We start from the raw sequence: 25,167 nt of genomic DNA on the forward strand, positions 1-25,167 counted from the left end.
CTCTGCACAGGCAGCAATCATTTCCTCACTGGAAATATCCTTATTTGCTTTAAAATTATGTTTTGCCAATCTCGTCATCCGTGTGAGTGTCGCATTATGTTTACAAAAAGAGATTGCAGTGCTGAGGAAACTTGCAGATGTAAACAAAAACAATTATCATTCTAGCGCATTAAATTCGCAAAGTTCGTCTAATCAGCCTTTGTCAATCAAGTTATTACACGGAGAGACGAAACTACCCAAAAGTGAGTTCTTTCCACCCAACTTCGGGGTTGCGTGCGTCAAGCCAATTTTGAGTTGATGGAATCGATGTTTTTGTTGGGTTGTTCCCGCTTGCTTCCATGTGAAAAAATACCTAATTTTAAGTTTTTTCCACCCAACCGAAATTTTGACTAGGTTGTATTCACTCAAATTTGAGTACTGTGCTAGAAACTCAGTGTTGGCTTGACGCACGGAACTGCAAACGTTGGGTTGTTCTTCTCTTCAATAGAAAGAGCGCATGAAAAGGGAGATGAAAAAGAACTCAAAATTGAGTTTAAAAGTACCTTATTTTGAGTTTTTCAGTTTCTCCGTGTAGGATGTGTTCCAGCATATTCAAGCGGCAAATTCTTCCAAAATAGTTTCAAACGGGTTTAAACACTGGGTGTCCAAAATATTATGTTTCCAGTTCAAAACCGAATTAGCGACATTTTTTCTTTGACTTCCGCTGCTTTTGCCTTGCGTTAAACACAATGTCGGAAGTGGGGCGCTGTATTGTACACCTGGTGCTCTATACAGCGCCCCACTTCCGACATTGTGTTTAACGCAAGGCAAAAGCAGCGCAAGTCAAAGAAAAAATGTCGCTAATTCGGTTTTGAACTGGAAACATAATATATACTGAAGAGTGTCCAAAATATATTGGGGTGTCCAAAACAGTGAAAACGGATGCTTCAAAAATTAGTTATTTTCTTCAAATTTTCAGCCAGAAATGGCCTTATGGGTATTTTTACCGGTTATTGGAGGCTTTTACGAACATATTAACATCATCATTATGTGTAAACACCCTCTGAATCTGTTTGATTTTGAATTAAATTCAAACCAATGTCCTCTAGGGGTCCAAAATTCAACCGTTACCCTAGTTAATTCATTCCCGCATTCGTCACCACCGTTTACCACTAAATCATCGCCCTCCCATATCATTTTGATCCGTCGAGATGCCTTCGTCAGATGACCAAAATATATTCACAGACACGCCTTCTGTTGGCGATATTGCACAGCACAGTGATTCGTGCAACTTTTCCACCAGGTTGTGGTAGTGTGAACTGGGCGATGGATTTCCATGAAAATCGTTCAAGGTGTTACGTCTGTTTGTCTGTGGCGAAGCGCTCATATTTTGCGCTAGCTCTACTTTTCTTTCACGATCTAGTCTTGAGTAGCAAAAAATGTTTATTGAAAGTAAAACTAATTGTTCTTTGAAACATCATTTGCAACTCTCAGACACGAATGCCACATAAGTGGTAAAGTGTCTTTAATAAATATTAATAATAATAATAATTTGCAAATCAAAATAACTAAATTCGTGATGGCAAAAGTATGAGTTTGCGTGAAATAAGTGTACTTCACATTATAATTTTAAATGGAGGACTGCATTTGCAGCAAGAACAAGCAATCCATGTACAATAAACACAAAGTTTATGTTCAACATATACTGATTTATCGACCATATTCTATAATTAACTTGATGATTTTGTGACTATATCGGTCTCTTTCTACTCATAGTATAAGGAAGTAGAGATCAAAGTGGATAATGAAATGATAGATATGATAGAATTCGCTAGGTAGCGAACAAGTGTGAAAATTTTATAGAAGGTAAAATTAGGCAAGTAGGCCATGTATTGAACGAATACATCGAATGCGTGAAACTTCTGCCGTGCGACCTGTGCTTTTAAACAGATCGGCTTGGTTGGTAGTTCATACCACCTTACCAAGATTGGCAAAAGTTTCAGGCACCCGACTGCCTATGTATTGTTCTGTTTTCATCACAAATTCTATCGATCGGTAGCTTTTTCGGAGTTCGCACTCCGTTCATAGGGGTATGCCTATATCGCGGCGTGTTCTTCCTATTAGCTTTTTTCGATCTTATTGGATAGAACACTTTTCTTTTTAAGCCAAACTTTTTATATCATATACTGATTTATCGACCCTATTCTATTCTATAATTAACTTGATGATTTTGTGGCTGTATCGGGCTCTTTCTACTCATATTATCGTCGCACCACCAAATCGAAGTCGGCGCTAGAAGCACATGCGAAGTTGCAGCTGCGAAGTAAATTTGAATCTATTTTTTCTGTTGCGCATCATTAAGCTAATTAAGCGCAACAATTTGCACTAATCCAAATTGAGTTGCGACATTTCTGTCGTTTGACTAGCCTCATAAAATAGACTATAGTACAAGATAAAGATTGTCGCCAGTGATGTCAGATTTTTTCACAAGTGGGGGGGGGGGGGGAGATTTTCAGAATTTTTATTCCGTAGATTCAGGTTGAAAATCCGTAGATTTCCCATAGCTTTCCGTAGGTTTCCGTATAAAAACCGGGTTTTCTGTAGATTTATTCTACGGATCCGTAGTTCCGTAAAATAAGCGCAATTCCGTAGATCCACGGAAATTTCCGTAGATCTGGTAACGCTGATTGTCGCTAGTGTAACCACCCGCATAGATTTTTACAATTCATGTTATCGTACATATCATACGCATTCAATTCACTGAATGATAATGATATAGATAGTCATAGCACTATGATCGAATGATACGGGTTGTAGAATTGCAATTTTTCAATACTTTACCGGTATCATAGCACAAATGATAATGATATGTCTAATAATAAATATATGATTGTTTATAATCTTTTTTCTCTCATAAGCTAGAAAATATAGCACTTGTTTTCACTAATAGAGTGAAAATTCCACAAGGCTGCACTTAGCAAGAGTTGGGAAGCATTTTCTTTGGTTTCCTACATATGAGAAAGCTCAAAATAATTACTTTGTGGTCACTTTTAGCATTAGCAAACTTTTTATGTGACACTCGCATTTGTCACCAGCTTCATTACAGGACCTGAAGTCCCGTATTATCCTCTCCGTCGATATGAGCAGAATAGGAAAATCCATGCACCGTGCCGTAAGAGGAATCTTATTTCAATGTATTTTCTAGGGCACTGTGTGCATCGGCGGCACGATCGATGGTCACTGTGCAATTATTCCTTAACTAGCTGTAGGCGCTCTCACTGGCTAACAACTGAACTAACTTACCCTGTATATTTCGATATCAGATGTTCCAGTTCTAGGTACTTTCATATCATTGGGTTTGAATAACCCGCGAGCACCGTGTCGATATGGTTCACCAGCAACGCGCGAAGGGGAATGGAAATCCCAGCACCAGTCTACAGTTCGAATCGCGATACGAGTCGTGGCCTCCAAAGTTAAAAATAAACTTTCAGCACAAAAACAACACAGCATGACGTCATGAACCTCGTCCACGCTTTGACAGCAGTGGAAACTGCAGGGGTGTTTTTTTATTTCAAGCCGATAAAGTAGAGTTTTGAAATATTTCAGATTTGTTTTTATTATTCGGTAAATCGTTAATCAAATGATAAAGTGATTATAACACGAATAATTTGGCAGAAATTTTGTTCGAGAAAAAAGCTATTTTTGAATGGTAACTATACTTAACAACCCATTCGGTCTATCATTCAAATTCCGAATATGATAACTCTAATCATTGATATGATTCAAGTGTATGATATTGTATCATACATTTTATGATACCACGTATAATCAAAAAACGATACGCTTTATCACAATTTTATGATACCGTTTTATTCGGGCATTGTTCCGGCGCCGCAACATATCAGGTACATATCTGTCAAATCTGAATGTGGATGTCTCGAACACCGATTATGCTGATCATCGACGTAAATCAACACTATTTGCATTGGGATCCCTAGTGTCTCTGATTTGCCTCTCAATGTTTCTATCCCAACGTTTGTTGACATCCTAACATACTTTTTCGCACAAATGGATTTCAAGTTTCATAAAACTAAATAAGATAATTTTTCATTAAATTGTGGCTAGACGATTAAATAAAAAAAAACATGGTTAATATTCGGTTCAGATTACTTGAAGCATCAATTTTAGTATTGAAATTCCATAAGATTTAGTCAGTTACACTCAGAAATAAAAGTATACACGGAATTACTATTATTTATGCATTTTGTATCCGCATCTCTCTCACTCTCTTTCTGTTTTCATGCTATCTGGTGCTTCGCCTGGGTTGACGAAACACTTCTCTTCAACCCAGGCTAAACGGCAGATAGCATGAAAACAAAACGAGAGTGAGAGAGATGTGAATACAAAATGCATAAATAATAGTAATTCCGTGTATACTTTTATTTCTGAGTGTAGATGGAGATTGAAATATTCTATATCAGACGTTTTCACATGTTAGCCTTCCATCGCCAGCAGCTGATCGTGTAAACAAATCGTTTGACAGATGTGGCCCGGGATGTTGCGGACAGCGACGAGAGCGACAATCTGTATCTTGTACTATAATATCTTTTCTCGTTTCTCTATATCGGGATGATTTGGGTAACAACAGTACCACAGACAAACAGACGTAACACTTGCGAAATTTCCATCGACTACGCTTTCAACGAACATTTTAAATTTTCATAGTTGTGGCTTTCACATCCAGAGGCGCGCGCATAGTTTTTCTATGCGTTTGACGTTTCACACTAGCGCCTTCTGTTGGCGATATTGCACAACACAGTGATTCGTGCAACTTTTCCACCAGCTGGTGGTAGTGTGAACTAGGCGATAGATTTCCATAAAAATCGTTCAAGGTGTTACGTCTGTTTGTCTGTGACAGTACTTTTACTCGAAACCACTGCAGCCATAGGCGCCAACTTAGGGGGGGGCAAGCATGGTTTTGCCCCCCTAATATTTGACGATTTTTCGATTTTCCCATACAAAAAATCAGAAAAACCATGCTTTGCCCCCCCCCCCCCAATACACTAAGGTCTTTTTTTACACGGGGGATACGTCCCGTGTAAAAAAAAAACCGTGTAAAAAAAACCGTGTTAATTCGCGAAACCGTGTAAAAAAAACCGTGTCAATTCGCGAAACCGTGTAAAAAAAAACCGTGTTAATTTGCGAAACCGTGTAAAAAATACCGTGCTAATTCGGGAATCCGTGTAAAAAAAAACTGAGGGAAATCTGAAAATATTAGATATTCGAGGTTTGTTTTATGGCGGTAAGCTCCACAGCGTACTAGACGCCAATCACGTATTATCCTCGATTTTCCTAAGCACCAAACGGTATTATCCTTGATTTTAATCTGAGATTTAACTTTAGTGCGCCGATTTCGGCGCACTAAAATTAAATCTCGGATTTACATGAACTGGCTGCGTGCGGAAATTAATTGGCACCGCATACTACGCCCTCGTAGAACCGTCAAAGAAAAACAAAACAAAAAACAGCAGAAGTCTGTGCTGCCGACCGATGCTTTCGGAAAAGACGGATAAGAACCTCCAACTACTCCTGGGGATGGACGTGCGCCGTGATTAGCGACTCAACCGGGAGTTTCCCGTAGGATGTGCAGAGAAGATTTGAAAGGCAGTGGCTACAAAGTTTTCTCCTAACATGTGATGGGAAACGTCGTCAGAGATCCCTTTTGTTTCAATGTTAGCTACGGGAAGAAACATCATGGACTGCAGTACGATCAGTGATGTTTTCGCATGTTTAATCGGGAGATTGCTGCTTGCTGGCCAGGAACCTGGTGAATCGATAGCAGGATTGGATCCCCTTATGAGCTGCCTTAACAAGTTCATATAAGAATATACATATTCATCCCAAAATTCCTTCATAGTTTCCGCAGAGATTCATAATTTATTCTGGCTGGGAATTATGTTTTTAATATATTTTTCTTGGCATTGCTGGAGGGTTTCTTCCAAAGATTCAATCGATGATGCCTCCAGGAATTCCTCCCGGTTTTCTCATGGAATTCCGGCGATTCTTCAAAGATTCTTTCAGGTATTCCTTCAAAATTTCACCAGAAATTCCTCCGGGGATTCGTTCAGGAATTTCTTCAGACAATTCTGCAGGAATTCTTCCGGGATTTCTCCAGCAATTTCTACGGAAATTCCTTCAAAAACCTCTCCAGGAATTGTTTTGGAAATTCCAACATGGAATCTTCCAGGAATTACTCCAGGGATTCCTCTGGTAATTTCGACTGAGATTCCTCCGGGAAAATTTTCAGGAATTCTTCCACGAATTCCCCCAGGAATTCCTACGCAAACTTCTACACGGACTCCTTAGGGTATTCCTTCGAGGATTCTTTCAGTAATTCTTTCGGGTATTCCTCCAGGTTTTTCTTTGAGGATTCCAAGAAGGATTCTAACAAGGATTCTTCTCTTAATTTCATCGGGAATTCCTCAATTCCAAGGACTCCTCTGGTCATTCCGACAGAGATTCCTCCGGAAATTCCCTAATGGATTTCTCCAGGAATTCCCCAAGAATTCCTTCCATGATTCCTCCGCAAATTCCCCCGGGGATTCCTAAGGGTATTCATTCGGGGATGTTTCCAGTAATTTCTTCGGGGATTCATCGGGAATTCCTCCAGAAATTTCGTCGGGAGTTCCTCCAGTAATTCTTCTGGGAATTCCTAATGGAATTGTTCGAAATTCCCCCAGAAATACCTAAGGGAATTCCTCCAGGAATTCCTTCGAGGATTTCTCCGGAAATACCTTCAGGAATTTCTTCGGGAAATTCCCCCAGGAATTCCTAAGGGAATTCCTCCAGAAATTTCTTCGGGAATTCCTCCAGGAATTTCTTCGGGAATTTCTCCAAGAATTCCTTCGAGGATTTCTCCGGAAATACCTTCAGGAATTTCTTCGGTAATTCCTCCAGGATTTTTTTTGGGAAATCCTCTAGGATTTTTTTCGGGGATTCCTCCAGAAATTTCTTCGGGAATTCCTCCAGATTTTTTTTTTCCGGAAACTCCTCGGGGATTTCTCCAAGAATTCCTTCGAAGATTTCTCCGGAAATACCTTCAGGATTTTTTTTTTTTTGGGAATTCCTCCAGGAACTTTTTGGGAAATCCTCTAGGATTTTTTTCGGGGATTTCTCCAGAAATTTCTCCGGGAAATCCTCCTGGAATTCCTTTGAAGATTCCTTCAGGAATTCTTTCGAGGATTTCTCCAGGAATTTTTCGGAAATTTCTCTAAGGATTTCTCCGGGAATTCTTGCTGGAATTACTTCGGGAATTCCTCCAGGAATTTCTTTGGGGATTCCTCCAGGATTTTTTTTCCGGAAATTCTTCCTGGGATTCCTCCAGTAATTTCTCTGGGAATTCCTAATGGAATTCTTCGGGAATTTCTGAGGGAATTTCTGCAAAAATTACTTCGGGAATTCCTCCAGGAATTTCTTCGGGGATTCCTCCAGGAATTTCTTCGAGGATTTCTCCGGAAATTATTCCGGGGATATCTCCGGAAATTTCTCCGGGAATACCTCCAGGAATTTCTTCGGGAATTCCTCCTGGATTTTTTTTTGGGAAATCCTCCAGGAATTTTTTCGGGGATTCCTCCAGAAATTTCTCCAGGATTTTTTCCTGAAATTCCTTTGGGGATTCCTTCAGGTATTTCTTCGAGAATTCCTCCAGGAATTTTTCGGGGATTCCACTAAGGATTTCTCCGGGAATTTCTGCTGGAATTACTTCGGGAATTCCTCCAGGATTTTTTTCGGGAATCCCTCTAGGAATTTCTTGGGAATTACTGCAGGAATTTCTTCGAAAATTCCTCCGGGAATTAATTCAGAAATTTTCCAAGGAATTCCTTCAGGAATTCCTCCAGGAATTCCTTCAGGAATTCCTTCAGGAATTTCTCCAGGAATTATTTCGGGAATTCCTCCAGAAATCTCTTCGGGAATTCCTCAAGATATTTCTCTGGGAATTCCTCCAGGAGTTTCTCCGGGAAATTCTCCAGGTGTTTCTCTGGAAATTGCTTCAGGAACTTCTTCGGGGATTCCTCCAGAAATTCCTTCCAGAAATTTCTCCGGAAATTCCTCCAGGAATTTCTTTGGGAATTCCTCAAGGAATTTCTATGGGAATTCCTCCAGGAATGTTTTCGGGAATTCCTCCAGGAATTCCAATGGAGATTCTTCCAGGAATATCTTTGGGCTTCGGGAATTCCGCCAGGAATTCCGTCGAGGATTCTACCAGGAATTTCTTCGAAGAATCCTCCAGGATTTTCTCCGAGAATTCCTGCTGGAATTATTTCGGGAATTCACTCAAGAATTTCTTCGGGAATTCCTCCAGGAGTTTCTCCAGGAACTCCTCCGATGGATTTCTTAAAGAAATTCCCATAAGAATTTCGGAAGAACTTGGAACTTGGAGGAACTTCTAAAGGAATTCCGGAGGAATTCCCGAAAAAAATTCCTGTATTAATTCCTGGAAGAATTGCAGGAGGAATTCCCGAAGGAATGACAGAAAACAGGAAAAAAGAAGTTTTTGGAGGAATCTTCGAAGGAATTCCTGAAGGAATCGTCGATGGAATTCCTGAAATAATACCCGAATGAATTCGTAAACGAATCCACGTAGGTATTCCTGGAGGAATCCATGAAGGAATTTCTGGAAGATTACCGAAGAAATTCCTAGATGAAGCATCGGGGAATTACAGGAGGCAATGGCGTAGCCAGAAATTTGCTCTGGGAAAGGTTTTCAGCGATCAATGAGTTCCAGGAAAAGCCCATGAAGGAATTCCTTGAAAAATACCCAAAGGAATTCCTGGTGGTATACCAAAAAGATTTTTTGGAGGAATCCCGATGGAATTCCTGGAAGAGTCCGCAAAGGAATTCCAGGAGAATCCTCAATCGAATTCGTGGAGAAATCCTCAAAGGAATTCCGAAGAAATTTCGGGAGGAATTTCCAAAAAAATATCTTAAGGGATTTCCGGACAGTTTTTTTTTAATTTCAAGATGAACCTCTGCAAAGTTCTAAGAGAAATTTCTGAAGGAACTCTCAGAAAAAAAAAATGGAAGAAGGAATTCTCAAAGACATTTCTGGAGGGATTCCCAATGAAAATTCGAGTAATTCCTTGGGTAATTTTAAGAAGAGTAAACGGACAATTTTCTAGAGAAATTTCCGTAGGAATTTCTGGTGGACTTCCCGGAGGAGATTCTAGAGCGATTTCCGGAGAAGTTACGGAGGGATTCCGAAGATTTTTTTTTTTTTTTGAGAAATTCACTAAGAAATTTCTGAGGAAGTTACTGCAGGAGTTACCGGAAGAGTTTCTGAAGGATTTCCCGGTGGCATTTTTTCGGGAGTTTTCAGAGGAGTTTTTGAAGGAATTTATTGAGGAATTGCTTTAGCAGTTTGCGGAAGAAATTGTGGAAGAATTCCCAGAAGAATTTCTGAAGGACTTCCCAGAAGAACTTCTGAAGAATTCCTGGTTAAATGTCTGAATGAATTCCTTACAAAATTTCCAGAAAAAATCCAAAGAACTATCTGGAGGTATTCCTGGAGGAATTCCTGGAAGAACTCCCTGAGGAATTTCCGAAAAAATCCTGGAGAAATTCCTGAAGAAATTTTTGCAGAACTTCAAGAAGAAATGTCTGGAGGAATTCAAAAACAAATATTCTGGAACAATTCCTGGAGAAATTTACTGAGAAATTTCTATATGAATTCCCAGAGGAATTTTTGGGGAAATTCCTAGATGTTTTTCTGAAGGCATTCCTCGAGAAATTTCTGGAGAAATCTCCGGAATATTTTCTTGAGAAATTCCCGGAGAAATTTTTGGATTAATTCCCATTGGGATTTTTTTGAGGAATTTACGGAAGAATTTCTGGAGGAATTTCCGGAGGAGTTTCTTGAGGAATTTCTGAAGGAATAACCGGAGGACTTTTTGGAGGAATTCCTGGAATAATTTCGGGAAGTATTCTCAGAGAACTTTCTAGAGGTATTCCAAGAGTGAATTCTGAAGAAATTTATTTGGATTTCTGGACTAATTCCCGGAAGAATTTCTGGACGAATTTGTAGAGGAATTCCCATCAGAAGTTGTTAAGAATTTTCAGGAAGAATTTTTGGATCAATTCCCGGAAGAATTTCTCGAGGTATTTCTTGATGATGAGATTCCTTAGAATTTCCATAGAAATTTTGACTCACAGAATGAATTGTGTTTTGAGGAACTCCGGGAGCAATATTTTGATGCACTTCTGTAGGAAATTTCACAACAATAATTTACGGAACATTTTGTAATACCTCGGAAAATAAGTAGGAATATCGGAACGAATTTTGTTCAGTGATTTCTGGCAGGAATATCCAGGAAACTAATACAATTATGATTTACTGAATTAATGGAAGAAAACCAGGGAAAGAGCTTCTTAAGTAGTACCCGGTGCTACTGCTTTTTCTGCTGGCAAAATACAAGCTGCATAAATCGTTCATTCCTGTTAAAACTTATGTTTGAGATTGGAAATTCTGGGAACATCACTGGAAGCAAAAGCAGATCTTTGCAGCAGAGACCTCGTGATGTTTTACTCCTATGGCTCCAGCTACAATTCAACATCTGTGCTGCAATTAACGCTATAATCGAAAGTTTTTTTATCCGGAAAACTGACAGCGGTGGGGCAGTCTGATAATGTCCACTTATCCTCGGTGGGTATTTCAGAACTGCGATATGTATCCAACGCTCATCGCGCAATTCCCGCCACAGTCAAATCTAGGCAAAGAAACTCGAAATGGCACGGGTGGGCATCCTCGAAGGGATGTCCGGGGAGTAAGTCCCACCCCATATCCAGTTTCATCGATCTCAGGAACCGCAACCCAACGGAACCGCAACTAAAAAGACCACAAATTTCACCTTACTGTGGTGCGGTTACGCTTGCTCCCAAAAGACAAAAAATCTCAAAAAAACAAACGACGAGATCCTGGTACGAATCTTCAGACACCTCCGACGCAGAATTCGCACTGAACATCCGGGTCGTACTTGACAATCTGAACGACAGCAGTAGCAGCAAAAATCTGCAAATTTCGTAGGCCACGAACAGCGGGGGCGCCGGTTACCGATTCCCGCGTTCGGCAGGGGAAGGTGGATAACGATGAAGCCACTGATAGCTCGGGCGCCGGCTGTCGATCACGGTTTATCACGCAGGAGGAACAAACTTCTTTTTTTTTTGTAAGAAAAGAGTAAATAAACACCCGCTAATTTGACATTTCTGCGAGCTGGACTATCACGACAAGCGAGAGAGGATGGCTGCGTGCTTCCTTTGTTAAATCCTCTCTTGGAGCTCTTTGATGCTTACCGAATGGAGTATTAAAATTTAATCTGGATTTTTGAAAATCGGTATTAAATCTCGTATAAACTGCGTTGGTGCTTACGACCATTAGAGAGTTAATAAGGAAGGGGGGGATTAGTGGGTTGAATCTAGGGGTTAGTGGGGAAGGAGACAAGGGATGGGTTATGGGGAGCAGAGTGCATACTGTTTCAAAGGAAGATCGCAAAGGATATTTTGGGGTGTTAAGGACTGTCTAGACGGACGAAATGAAGAATCAAGGAGACTGTCAACACCCTACAGGTCCACGAAGCATGGTGGTGTAGAGAAAGATGTTCCAGGACACCCAGGAACTTTCGCGAGTAAAGGCTTTTATATCTACGAGCGTAATCAATTGATTGTTGTTACATCACTGATACTGTTCAACATCCTACAGGTCTACGGAGCATTGTTCTATAAATAAACTTTTCATATCATGTACTGATTTATCGACCGTATTCTATAATTAACTTGATGATTATGTGGCTATATCGGTCTCTTTCTACTCATAAGTATAAGGGAGTAGAGATCAAAGTGGATAATGAAATGATAGATATGATAGACCTATATGATACCTAGCGAATGGTAGCGAACAAGTGTGAAAATTTTTTAGAAGGTGAAATTAGGCAAGTAGGCCATGTATTGAACGAATACATCGAATGCGTGAAACTTCTGCCGTGCGACCTGTGCTTTTAAACAGATCGGCTTGGTTGGTAGTTCATACCACCTTACCAAGACTGGCAAAAGTTTTAGGCACCCGACTGCCTATGTATTGTTCTGTTTTCATCACAAATTCTATCGATCGGTAGCTTCTTCGGAATTCGCACTCCGTTCATAGAGGTATGCCTATATCGCGGCGTGTTCTTCCTATTAGCTTTATCGATCTTATTGGATAGAACACTTTTCTTTCAATGAATTTCACCTTCTAAAAAATTTTCACACTTGTTCGCTACCTAGCGAATTCTATCATATCTATCATTTCATTATCCACTTTGATCTCTACTCCCTTATACTTATGAGTAGAAAGAGACCGATATAGCCACAAAATCATCTGTAAATAAATAATTTTCAAACTTGACCTCCAATTTTGATCTCCAAAAACTTCCGCGAGTAAAGGCCACAAGAACTACAAACATAGCCAACGGTTTATTGCTACATTACCGATACGTTGTAACATCACAGAGGTCCATTGAGCATTGAGCGAGTTAAGGCCTTAAGATCTACAAGCGTAATCAATGGATTGTTGTTACATTTCTGATATGTTGTAACATACTACAGGTTCATGAACAATTTTTCTGTAAGAAACTAATTTCCACAGATGTTCTAGGTCCCCCAAGAACTTCCATGAGTAAAGACCTGAAGATCTACGAGCGTTATCAATGGTTTGTTGTCACATTACTGATACAGTGTAGCGTCCTACAGGTCCAGGGAGCATAGTTCTGTAGAGAAATAATTTCCAAGGATGATCTAGGACCTCCAAGAGCTTCCGCGAGTAACGGCCTTAAGATCTACAAGCGTAATCAATGGATTGTTGTTACATTTCTAATACGTTGTAGAATGCTACAGGTTCATGAACCATTTTTCTGTATAGAAATAATTTCCACGGATGTTCTAGGTCCTCCAAGAACTTCCATGAGTAAAGACCTGAATATCTACAAGCGTTATCAATGGTTCATTGTCACATTACTAATACAGTGTAGCGTCCTACAGGTCCAGGGAGCATAATTCTGTAGAGAAATAATTTCCAAAGATCTTCTAAGACCTCCAAGAACTTCCATGAGTAAGGACCTGAATATAAACAAGCGTTATCAATGGTATGTTATCACATTACTAATACAGTGTAGCGCCCTACAGGTCCAGGGAGCATAGTTCTGTAGAGAAATAATTTTCAAAGATGATCTGGAAGACCTAGCAGACGTTAACGGAATCTTGCGCCAAGGACCTTTAGGATGTTTCACCGCATCAGTTATGTAACAACATTTCATTTTAATACTTGTAGACCTTACGGCTTTTACTTGCAGAAGTTCTAGAATGATCTAGATTGTTTTTGGATAGTAGATCTCTACAGAACCATGCTTCATAGACCTATAGGATGTTACATGGCATCAGTAATGCAACAATTACCGATCGATTTTGTTCATAGATCTTGAGGCCTTGACTCGTAGAAGTTCTTGGATTACTAGATCATCTTTGAAAATAACTTCTCTGCAGAACCATCCTCCATGGACCTGTAAGGTGTTACACCATATTAAATATATAGAAAAAAAAATACATCAATTACGTTTGTAGATATTAAATTCTGCACTCGTGGAAATTCTGGATGACCTAGAATCTCTTTGGAAAAAAGTTCTCTACAGAACCATGCTCCATGAACTTGTGGGATGTTGTACCGTATCAGTAATATTACAATAATCTATTGATTATGCTTGATTCTGATCTTAAGACCTTATCTCGTGGAAGTTCTTGGATGACCTAGAACATCTTTGCAAATGACATCTCCGTGTTCAATAAATCTGTATGACTTTACACCGTATCAGTAATGTAACAACAATTGATTGAATACGCTAGAAGATCTTCAGGCATATACTCGCGGAAGTTCTTGGAGGTCCTGAATATCTTGGAAAAGTACGTCTCTACAGAACTATGCTCTGAAGGCCTGTAGGATGTTACATCATATCAGTAATGTAACTACAATCTATCGATTACGCTTGTAGATCTTAAGGCCACTACTCGCGGAAGTTCTTGGTTTTCCTAGAATACCCTTGAAAATAACTTCTCTTCAGAACTATGCTCCATGAACCTGTAGGATGTTACACAGTATCAGTAATGTGACAAAAATCCATTTGTTACGCTTGTAGATCTTGAATTCTTTATTCGTGGAAATTCTTGGATGACCTAGAGCATATTTGGGAAATTTCTTTTCTACAGAACTATGCTCCATGGATCTGTAGGATGTTACACCCCATCAATAATATAGCCAAAATTAATTGATTACGCTCGTAGATTTTCAGGCCTGAACTCTCGGAAGTTCTTGGAGGTCCTAGAATATCTTTAAAAACTACGTCTCTACAGAACTATGCTCTAAAGACCTGTATGATGTTGCACCGTATCAGTAATGTAACTACAATCCATCCATTACACTTGTAGATCTTAAGGCCTTTATTCGCGGAAGTTCTTGGATGCCCTAGAATATTCTTGAAAATTACTTCTCATCAGAACTATGCTCCATGGACCTGTAGGATGTTACACCGTATCAATAATAAAGAAACAATTAATTGATTACGCTCGTAGATTTTCAGGCCTGAACTCTCGGAAGTTCTAGGAGGTCCTAGAATATCTTTAAAAACTACGTCTCTACAGAACTATACTCTAAGGACCTTTAGGATGTTGCACCGTATCAGTAATGTGACTACAATTCATCCATTACGCTTATAGATCTTAAGGCCTTTATTCGCGGAAGTTCTTGGATGCCCAAGAATATCTTTGAAAACAACATCTCTTCAGAACTATGCTCCATGGACCTGTAGGATGTTACGCCGTATCAATAATATAGAAATAATTAATTGATTACGCTCGTAGATTTTCAGGCCTGTACTCTCGGAAGTTATTGGAGATCTTAGAATATCTTTGAAAACTACGTCTCTACAGAACTATGCTGTAAGGACCTGTACCGTACTAGTAATGTGACTACAATCCATCGATTACGCTTGTAGATCGTAAGACCTTCGTTCGCGGAAGTTCTTGGATGTCTTAAAATATCCTTAAAATAACTTCTCTTCAGAACTATGCTTCATGGACCTGCACGATGTTACACTGCATCAGTAATATAGCAACAATTAATTGATTACGCTCGTAGATGTTCAGGCCTGTACTCGCGGAAGTTCTTGGAGGTCCTAGAATATCTTGGAAACGTAAGTCTCTACAGAACTATGCTCTAAGGATCTGTAAGATGTTGCACCGTATCAGTAATGTAACTACAATCCATCGATTACGCTTGTAGATCTGAAGGCCACTGCTCGCGGAAGTTCTTGAATGCCCAAGAATATCCTTGAAAATAATATCTCTTCAGAACTATGCTCCATGGACCTGTAGGATGTTACACTGTATCAGTAATGTAACAAAAATTCATTTGTTACGCTTGTAGATGTTGAATTCTTTATTCGCGGACATTCTTGGATGACCTAGAGCATATTTAGGAAGTAGTTTTCTACAGAACCATGCTCCATGGATCTGTAGGATGGTACACCGCATCAATAATATAGCAATAATTAATTGATTACGCTCATAGATTTTCAGGACTGTACTCTCGGAAGTTCTTGGAGGTCCTACAATATCTTTGAAAACTACGTCTTTACAGAACTGTGGTCTAAATACCTGTATGATGTTGCACCATATCAGTAATGTGACTACAATCCATCGATTACGCTTGTAGATCTTAAGGCCTATATTCGCGGAAGTTCCCTAGAATATCCTTGAAAATTACTTCTCTTCAGAACTATGCTCCATGGACCTGTAGGACGCTGAACCATACTCCAGAAATCACCTTTAGGAAACCCCCCATTTAATTCCTCCTAGCCCCCCATCAGTGAAGAGAATTGTCAGACAAAAGAGGCACAAAACAAACAACAAAGAAGACACGGCGATTACTCTTTATCCCAACTGGTAACAGATAATGACATGATCTCGAAATTTTTTGTTGCAGACAAAACGGAAGCTGAATTTGTTGCGTACTTTTCAACTCGTGAATAATCAATTATTACCAATCCAAAATCGAAACTTTTTGATGATACATATTCAGCATCGTTGCAGTGTTTACCGACTCGAAGTTACCGCTCGAATATTCCAATGCAAGCCTCAAAAATCTCTAAACTCGTGGTGCACGATCTTTGTCCTATTATGTTCAAGTTGGGACAAGCCTATGTCGCATTGGGTAGAATGTCGCAACAAATTCAGGTTGCGACATTGTCGTTATTGTTGCGCGATGGTTGAATTTTGATTCACTGCCCCCCATATATTAACCCCCCCCCCCCTTCCAGAAACAGAGCACCCCCCCACCCCCTTCAAGAAACAGAACCCCCCCCCCACACATCCCTTTCCTGCAGACCTCTTACATCATCATCCGCCTTCACCTCATACCACTTTTCAACTCCCTTGCAACCCTTTCCCATAAATTCCATTTCTTCCTAAAGTCCTAAGCTAAGTGTCCTAGTAAGAGTTCCCTTCTAGACACTTGATGATGATGATGATGATGGTCCCGCCACATACCCCTACAAAGGTTTGAGCTAGACGATATATCTTTAAGATAATTATTAATTATAAACAATGTAATAAGATTTGCAAACTTAATACGGTCTGATTATTTTTACAGATATAAACAACATTATAATTTGTCATACTATACAGCAAAAACATAAATTTTAAAATACTGATGCTCTCAACTACAGATGTTTGTAAGCATTACTAGTGATCATGAAAAATCAGAAAATCAAAAATATTGCGAGGATTGATAACGTTCGCGCGATGTCAAAACAGTCGGCAATATTCTCATTCTCAAGAAATTCCCGACATTCAACTAGACAACTCACTACTAATCTACAGAATCCTTCAACAGTACAAATATTCCATATGATAAATAAATACAAAAATGTTATTTATACCTGTCACCGCGCGCGAGACTCAAACTTTTGTAGACTACACAAAAAATAGAATAAATTACGTCAATACAATAAAATTCCATCATCATCATCGAGGCGAACATTATAGTTTATTGGTGCCTCAATAAATAATAAAAGGTTGTTCAAAAATGTTCACACAAAAATATCCGTTTGCAGAAACTTCGTCAAGATACAAATTTAGTCAAGTATTAAAAATTCAACAGGGTAGCTGTTCAAAAGGCAGCTTTGACGTGTGAAATACACAGTCTCTTGAACCGAGATAATGTGGGTGCTAGTTTTATGTGTGTAGGCATCGAATTGAAAACATTAATACCTTTATAAAATAGGGAATTTTGTGAAGCACCGTTCAAAAAATGTTGTGTTCTTACGTCATCCGCGTTTCTAGTATTATACCTATGAATGTCACTTCCTCTTTCAATTCGATCACACAAATATCGAGGCAGCAAACCATTAACTATCTTGAAAATGAACACCAAAGTTAAAAACACAATTCTTTGCTTCACTGATAGCCACTGTAGGGCATCCAATAAGAAAGAAGAGGATGTGAATCGATTACATCTCAAAATCAAACGCATTATTTTATTTTGCAATCGCTGCAATCTCGATATTTGTGTTCCATTAGCTAGAAACAAAATGGAAGAGCAGAAGTCTATGTGGGGAGAGATGATTGATTTATACAAATGTATCTTGCTAGCTATTGTTAATTCGTTCTTCAGTCGACAGAGAATTCCATACTTCTTGGCTATTTTCTTGATGACATTGTCAATATGAGAGTCAAATTTTAATCTGTCATCAATAATCACGCCAAGATATTTAATTTCCCGAACGCGTTCAAGTGTCTCATCATCAATTATAACTGAGACGTTCTCATTTACTCGGCTACGCGAAATTACCATGAATTTAGTTTTATCTATGTTCAACTTCAACTGTTTGTATTTTAACCATCTACTCAGAGAACGCAAATCTTCATTCAAATGCGATATGGCTTCGCCTAAACTTTTAGCTGCAATGAATAGCACGGTATCATCTGCAAAAAGGTTTATATCACAATATCGTAAGACTCGTCTCATGTCATTAATGTACATAATAAATAAAATAGGCCCTAATACACTTCCCTGCGGAACACCAAGATTCACGGGACTCGAAACAGAATCGTTAAATGCAGTCCTTTGGATTCTGTCACACAGATAGCTTTCGAACCATTTATATGCAGAACCCGAAATTCCAAAACGCCTGATTTTTTGTAGCAATAAGGGCCGAAAAATTGTTTCAAAGGCGCATTTCAGATCCAAAAATACAGCAACAATCGTATCTTTTCGCTCTATGCTTTCTTTCCACTTTGCTAATACCTACCAAATTCAATGCGGTTTCACAGGAATGGCCTTCCCGATATCCCGATTGCTCTGGTATAAGCAAGTTATTACTATTTAAATACGTCGCGAGAAAGTTGAAAAAACCGTGTTAATTCGCGAATCCGTGTAAAAAAAAACGTGTTAATTCGCGAAACCGTGTAAAAAAAGCCGTGTAAAAAAAGACCTTAGTGTAATTTGACCAAGTTGGCGCGTCTGACTGCAGCAGCTGGTAGACTACGTGCAGCGGGAGTCCAGAATCAATCGCACTTTTCCTTCTGTCGTGGATATTTTCACGATCTGAAGGTTGAATCCATGCGAAACACTTTTCTGATCACTAAAGTGAGGCGAATCATTATTGTTGTTTTCCAGTACACGTAAAGGAATAATATCAATAATGAAATCTCAATACTTCGCCTCACTTTGCCTAGGATATAACTTTTTTCACAGACGTCGGATCACTTTGCGGTCTTCGGCAAAGTTGTTTGGCATATAGTAACCTACAATAATAGGTATTTTTATTATAGGTATAGGTTTATTTATGTGGCTTCGTGCTACACATTTTGGCTGAATAAACGAACATTTTCGTTGCAGTTGCATTGGTGTGCGTATATAAACACCAAAATAATGACAACTCGATAACAAAAGATTACTGCATTGATTAATTTCGTGATTTTATAGTCAGACGCACGTACTCGCTTGAAGCTCTTTTGACAGTAGGATGAAAATATGAGCATCCTGCTGAGCAGTAGGAACTATTTTTATAGTCAATGCCAATTATTGGCATATTATAGTTTATTCAAATATCTTTTATTGCGCATTTCCCACCTCACTGGACCCCTTTCGCAGTTAGTATAAGTGCGGGGTCGTGAATAAAACTGCGATTTTGCATCGCATCGTTTCGGTGTCTTATGCGCACTTATTCAGCACCCTGTAATGCATAAGTGCGCAGAAGACACCGACACGATTCGATGCAAAATCGCAGTTTATTCACGATTCCGTACTTATACTAACTGCGAAAGGGGTCCAGTGGGGGTGGGAAATGCGCAATTTTTATCTATTTTTTTTTTCAAAGAACTTGTTTAGATCATGAAAAACGAGAAAATATTGGTATGAAGAAAATGTCAAAAATATCCTGGTAAAAAAGATTAAGATGCAGCTCAATTTCACCAAATCTACATCGGCAGTTTCCTAATCTATGAACAAAAAAAAAATAAAAACAGAAGCGTTAATTCAGATTCTTAAACGTCTCAAACGTTTTTTTTTGTCGGGCATGAGAAAAAACATTGAAAAGAAAAGCATCAAATTCAACTAGGTAGAATAAGAACCGGCCTGACACCGTTCTCAGAAAAAAAAACGCTGTAAACAGTCGCATATGGAAAGGCCATGTGCTTCATGCCACCCGATATGAATTTATGCAACAGAAAGCAACGTCGCTCACCTTAGGTCATGGAAAAGTCGAAGGTCGATTGAAAGCTATGCATAAGTCATTTGTAGTTTGCTTATTTGTTTTCCAAATTATTTTTTGGCTACCAGCTAACTTACCCTTGTCATATTGAATTTAGGCATTGTTGGATAGTTCGGACACTTTCCGAATCCTGATGAATTGGCCATCTTTAGATATTGTACGATCAGTAGAACGGTACATAACTGAAGTGTTGGTCGAAATTCCATTTCCAATCACTTGACACTCTGCACTACGTCTATATAATAAGAAAAAAAATCACTTGCTCTTTTGTACCGTTCAGAAAGCTTAGTTGAAGGTGTTCTTCCAATGTTGCTTGTGTATCGCAGCCTAATGCACGTGGTGCTCGTTCAGCGTATACCATTACCCAATGCTTTCGAAAATGAAACAGCAACACAAATATCCGTCATCGACTTACTTAAAAAGGTCACTGCTTTAATATGGTTTGATCGTTCTTACGTTGTACCGAATATTTTTTAATCAAGTGTCCACTATCACTGAGTTTACGTGTGTTATATTGTTACTGTATAACGTTTAGAGATCTACACATGGAACTTGCAGTGCAGGATCGATTTCACTGTCTCAAAGCCACCGTAGACAAAGCAGGTGTAGACCGTGTGCAAACAACATGACGACCCGTAAGCGACTAGTTTTTAGCAAGATCGGTATCGTGTGTTTTGCCGATCGGCTTTCGTTGTATTTTATTTGTTTATTTTTGTTTTGATTGGTATATGTTAGGGCGTATGAAAGTATATTTAGGGATGAATACTGTGAAATAGTTTTTTTTTATTTTCACTATTTATTATGAATAAGGTTTTAAATTTTGAAAAAAAACATTGATTTTTTAATTTTATACGCAAGAATACTTTTTTCTGAGCTACTATGATTTTTTTTTACAGATCTTTAGAACTTTATTTTGGAACCGTAATCCGGGGTCAAATTGATCACTTCAAAACAACTTTTGCGGATAACATCAGTGTCAATCCAAATATTGCCAAAACAATTTCCGTAAAACCAGTACCCAGTGGATCTCCATGGAACCATGTGACAGAATTTTGTTCAACAAATTTAAACTTTAAGTTAAATAACTCCAAATATCAAAAAATTGGAAAGTTTACTTTGGGGCGAAATTGATCAGTATACAATTAAGCATCGGTTGGAAAGGAAAATTTCCTTCTCCGATTAATTTTACTCCTCCAAAACCAAATAACGCGTTTAAAATCTTACAACTAGTGAATTTAATACTTAAAATGCAAAATTAAATTTTGAAATTTCCCCTTGAACGCCTTAAGGTAGGCAATTTCATTTGAAATAAGTGATTTCTATCACAATAAATGACTATTTCATCATAAAATGAACTGTTTTCCAACTATTTCATGTTCTGATTAGCTACATAACTTTCCAACCAAGGCTCCACAAAAATGTTAAAACGGACAATTAATATTAGTAATCGATTGTTTAGTAGCAAGGATTTCAGCTAAATGAGCTAACTTTTTTCTAAAAAAATTAAGGTCTACACTCATCTCTAGACATCTACGAACCAGATGACGTAAAAAGTTTAAGGTCATTACGACGCTTAAAAGTTCCTAGTATGGAATTACAATGTTTCGGGTAGATCAATTTCACCCCGCTGATCAATTTGACCCCGGTTTACGGTACCTAAAATCAATTTTAAAGAGATTTTTCATTGTCACTTTTTGACAGCTGGGCAGCTGCTTGACAGCTCCGCCCAGTACAAAATCAGACTAGGTATCAATCAACAAATCGGATCCATACAAACTTTTGATTTTTAAAAAGCTTTCCGGGCTCTAAAATTCATGAAAATTGGGATTTTGGCTCAGTTTGACGTGCAGATTCGGAATATGGGATTATTTTAACATCCCTAAAGAAGCCAATTGGTTGTAAGGACTGTTCATTTAATGGAACGGACAATTTGGCTTAGTACAGTTAATTCACAGATTAAAAACACATTATTATTGAATTTAAACCGTTTAACATCAAGAAATTAAAAAAAATATAATGAACAGGTCCATTTTTAGAATGAATTTAAATTAAAAATTTTAAAATTAAAATAAAAAATCTGATTTGATCAACCTATGGTGAACAGAACCCTTCTTACTCTTAGAGGGTCTTGTTTCTCGGACTGAAAAAAATCCCGGGATTCGAGATTTTTATTTTCCAAATCCCGGGATTTCCCGGGATCCCGGGAAAAATCAAAATTTTCCAAAAAACGATGAAAAAACTAATAGCAAGATTTCTAAAACACTTTTAATCAAATTTGATTAACTAATAATTATTATATTTGAAAAAAAAAACACATACTTCATAGACATTTGATTGTATAAGGGCAGTTGAAGACATTCAAAAATATTTAAAAAAAATCCAAATAAAGTAGGGTATTGTACCATTTGGGCAGATGTACCTATTTTGGGCACTTGCCGCTATAACTAAGTCAATTTCAAACCGATTGATTTGAGTTTTTGTATAGAGTTAGATACTGCACGTGCCTAGCTCTATACAAAAATTCAATTCTATCGGTTTGAAATTGACTTAGTTAGTTAGTTATAGTGGCAAGTGCCCAAAATAGGTACACCAGCCCAAATGGTACAAGACCCAACTCATCTTCTTCCGGAATAGGCCAACTTGGGCTATTCTGCCATATTGATCCGATTGAAGCTTTTGATATAGCTTGTTGATATTTCCAGAAAAATCCCTTTTTTTTATCTGTATTAACGAGATTTTTAGCCCTAGGCTAGTTCATCTCGGGACCCACGCTTTACTTCCCTTCCGAAGGAAGAACAAATATTTTTGAGTTTGTCGGGAGTGGGATTCGATCCCAGGTCCTCCTTTTAATTTACCGCTGACACATGAATGAGGTCTGTGTGGAATTCCAAGAAATCTACATTTAACATTCCTAGAAGAATTATTAAATAAAAATTCAATAGAATTTCTGCAGCAATTATTAAATGAACTCATGGGGTCTATTGTGTTATTTTTGGAAACAAATTATATATTTTTATGACGAAGTTTGGATGGAGAAAGGATAGAATGGTGATTTTAAAATTTCAAACAGCAATTTCTTAAGACTTTTTTTGTCAGCATTTGGATTTTTCTTCAAGAAAGTATGTGAAGCAATTCAACAATAGGGTAATTCATGTATTTTGGACAGGCTGAAGACAACGTTGGAAAAATCATCCCCTTGCTTCCTTAGAAAGCAATTGATTACACTAGTTTACAAAATACAACGAAAGTCGTGAACTTCTGTCAACGACCAAAATTTTTGAAGCACAATTTAGTGCTGATTTCGTAACCGACCTTCAAAAAATTTTAAGTAGAACAGTTTTTGAGTTTTAGCTCAATATCGAGCTTTACAACTTTTCAAAATATGTAATTTACTAAAATTCAAATATATTGCGTTTTGTTCAACCAATTTTGAATCTTTTTCCATAAATTAAAAGCTGAATACAATACCATTCGATCATCTGAATACAGGTTTTGCGGCAGATTGATGAAATTCAAGATATTGGCTAGTTTTAGGGATGATCTCCTTAAATTTTAGCAAAATTCCAAAATTTTTTTGAAAAAATGCTTTTTTTTTCAATAAGAATAAAAACAATTTAAAAATTCTTTCTCGACGTTTATTTAACATATCATATGTAGGCGAGTTACAGTAAAAATTTCATCTCAATCGGAGCATTGATTACGGAGAATGAGATGTTTGAAGTGAGCGACTTTGCTTAAAAATAGAACAAAAATCGCTTTCAAATTATCAACCTTGTATGGAAAGTCGAAAAAATTTCCACTCTACTGTAATTTTTTTCTTTCGCGTTTTCGAACTCAGGGCATAATTCTACACCAAAAACGATCAGCAGCTTACCGAGTTCAAAAATGCTGTAAACTAGTCTTATTTCGCAAAGTTACTAATACGCTTATAATATGACTGTACTTTGCGTTCCTGGTGACAAAAACCTTAACGAAAGCATTTTAAGCTGAGAAAACCACAATTTCCAATCACCTGTTAGAATTGCATTTTAGACACCGAATATATGTTTTGGACACCCGCAGATATATATATATATATATATATATATATATATATATATATATATATATATATATATATATATATATATATATATATATATATATATATATATATATATATATATATATATATATATATATATATATATATATATATATATAATTTGGACAGGGCAATTGTCTCAATGTTTAGCCATGAATACAGCTAAATCATAGAAGTAGCATAAATCAACAAATATTTTCTTGCAAATAATCAAAATTTGATTTAATGTCTCCGCTTCTATTTTGATAACTATTACAGTTTTAGTTAAAACTAGCTGTACCCGGCACACTTTGTCTTGCCTACTGCGTTTTTTGACGTTTCAAGTCCCTAGCCAAGCCCAAGTCCTCGTTCAAAATGCATGAAAACCCGATTTTCAAAAACTCTAAATTTTCCCATGTTTTTTGCCTCATAAACCTTCCTTGAGTGAAAACTAACCAAACAAAACCAAACGGCCAAAATTGGACCACCCGTTCGCAAGTTATGCGCGGTCCCACGTATGCTACTGCATTTTTATACATATAGATAGAGAAAATATCGCCAGACCCACAGAATACGCCTCCAAGTATGCAATTGTACAACATCCCCATGTAGTTCGTCAGATGACCAAAATATATATACAGTAAAAAACTTGTAATGTATTTTGGACAACACCGTACTAGATGGTTAGGGGCCCATATAGCCGAGGCGGTAAACGCACGGGTATTCAGCATGACCATGCTGAGGGTGACGGGTTCGATTCCCGGTCGGTCCAGGATCTTTTCGTAAAGGAAATTTCCTTGACTTCCTTGGGCATAGAGTATCTTCGTGCTTGCCACACGATATACACATGCAAAATGGTCATTGGCAGAGGAAGCTCTCAGTTAATAACTGTGGAAGTGCTCATAGAACACTAAGCTGAGAAGCAGGCTTTGTCCCAGTGAGGACGTTACGCCAAGAAGAGGAGAGGAGCGTACTAGATGAATTTTAAGAGATTGGCTGCCTAATGCTTCTTTATTGAACATTTTTCATGGCAATAAGGCTTTTAAATTTCTTACAATTATTCATTCAACGATTTTGAGGCGAATATTGTATGTGACTGTGAAGTGTATGTCGTCTTATACACCTGTGCATTTGAGGGGTTTTAGTGAAATAATTTTTCGATTTCGATTTTTCGATAATTTTGAAGTAAATTCTTACTTGTTAGGCGTATTTTCACCGTAAGTCATCAGAAACGGGTCTACTTGATCCAATGATCGATATTGAGAAGTATCTACTTTT

At 38.0% G+C, this 25,167-nt stretch overlaps 1 protein-coding gene across 1 annotated transcript in view; it reads right to left on the reverse strand.

The window, feature by feature from the left end:
- The window catches only part of LOC109407039 (apolipoprotein D), a 49,833-nt gene extending 29,123 nt beyond the window's left edge, over nucleotides 1–20,710 (reverse strand). The window contains exon 1 of the mRNA XM_062851895.1: nucleotides 19,904–20,710. Within this exon, the coding sequence (XP_062707879.1) occupies nucleotides 19,904–20,032 (129 nt within the window). The 5' untranslated portion in view covers nucleotides 20,033–20,710. The remainder of the gene's footprint in view (nucleotides 1–19,903) is intronic.
- Between the last annotated feature and the right edge of the window lie 4,457 nt (nucleotides 20,711–25,167).

This window comes from Aedes albopictus, chromosome 2 (assembly GCF_035046485.1).
Source record: "Aedes albopictus strain Foshan chromosome 2, AalbF5, whole genome shotgun sequence".
In the NCBI taxonomy this organism is placed as follows: Eukaryota; Metazoa; Arthropoda; class Insecta; order Diptera; family Culicidae; genus Aedes; species Aedes albopictus.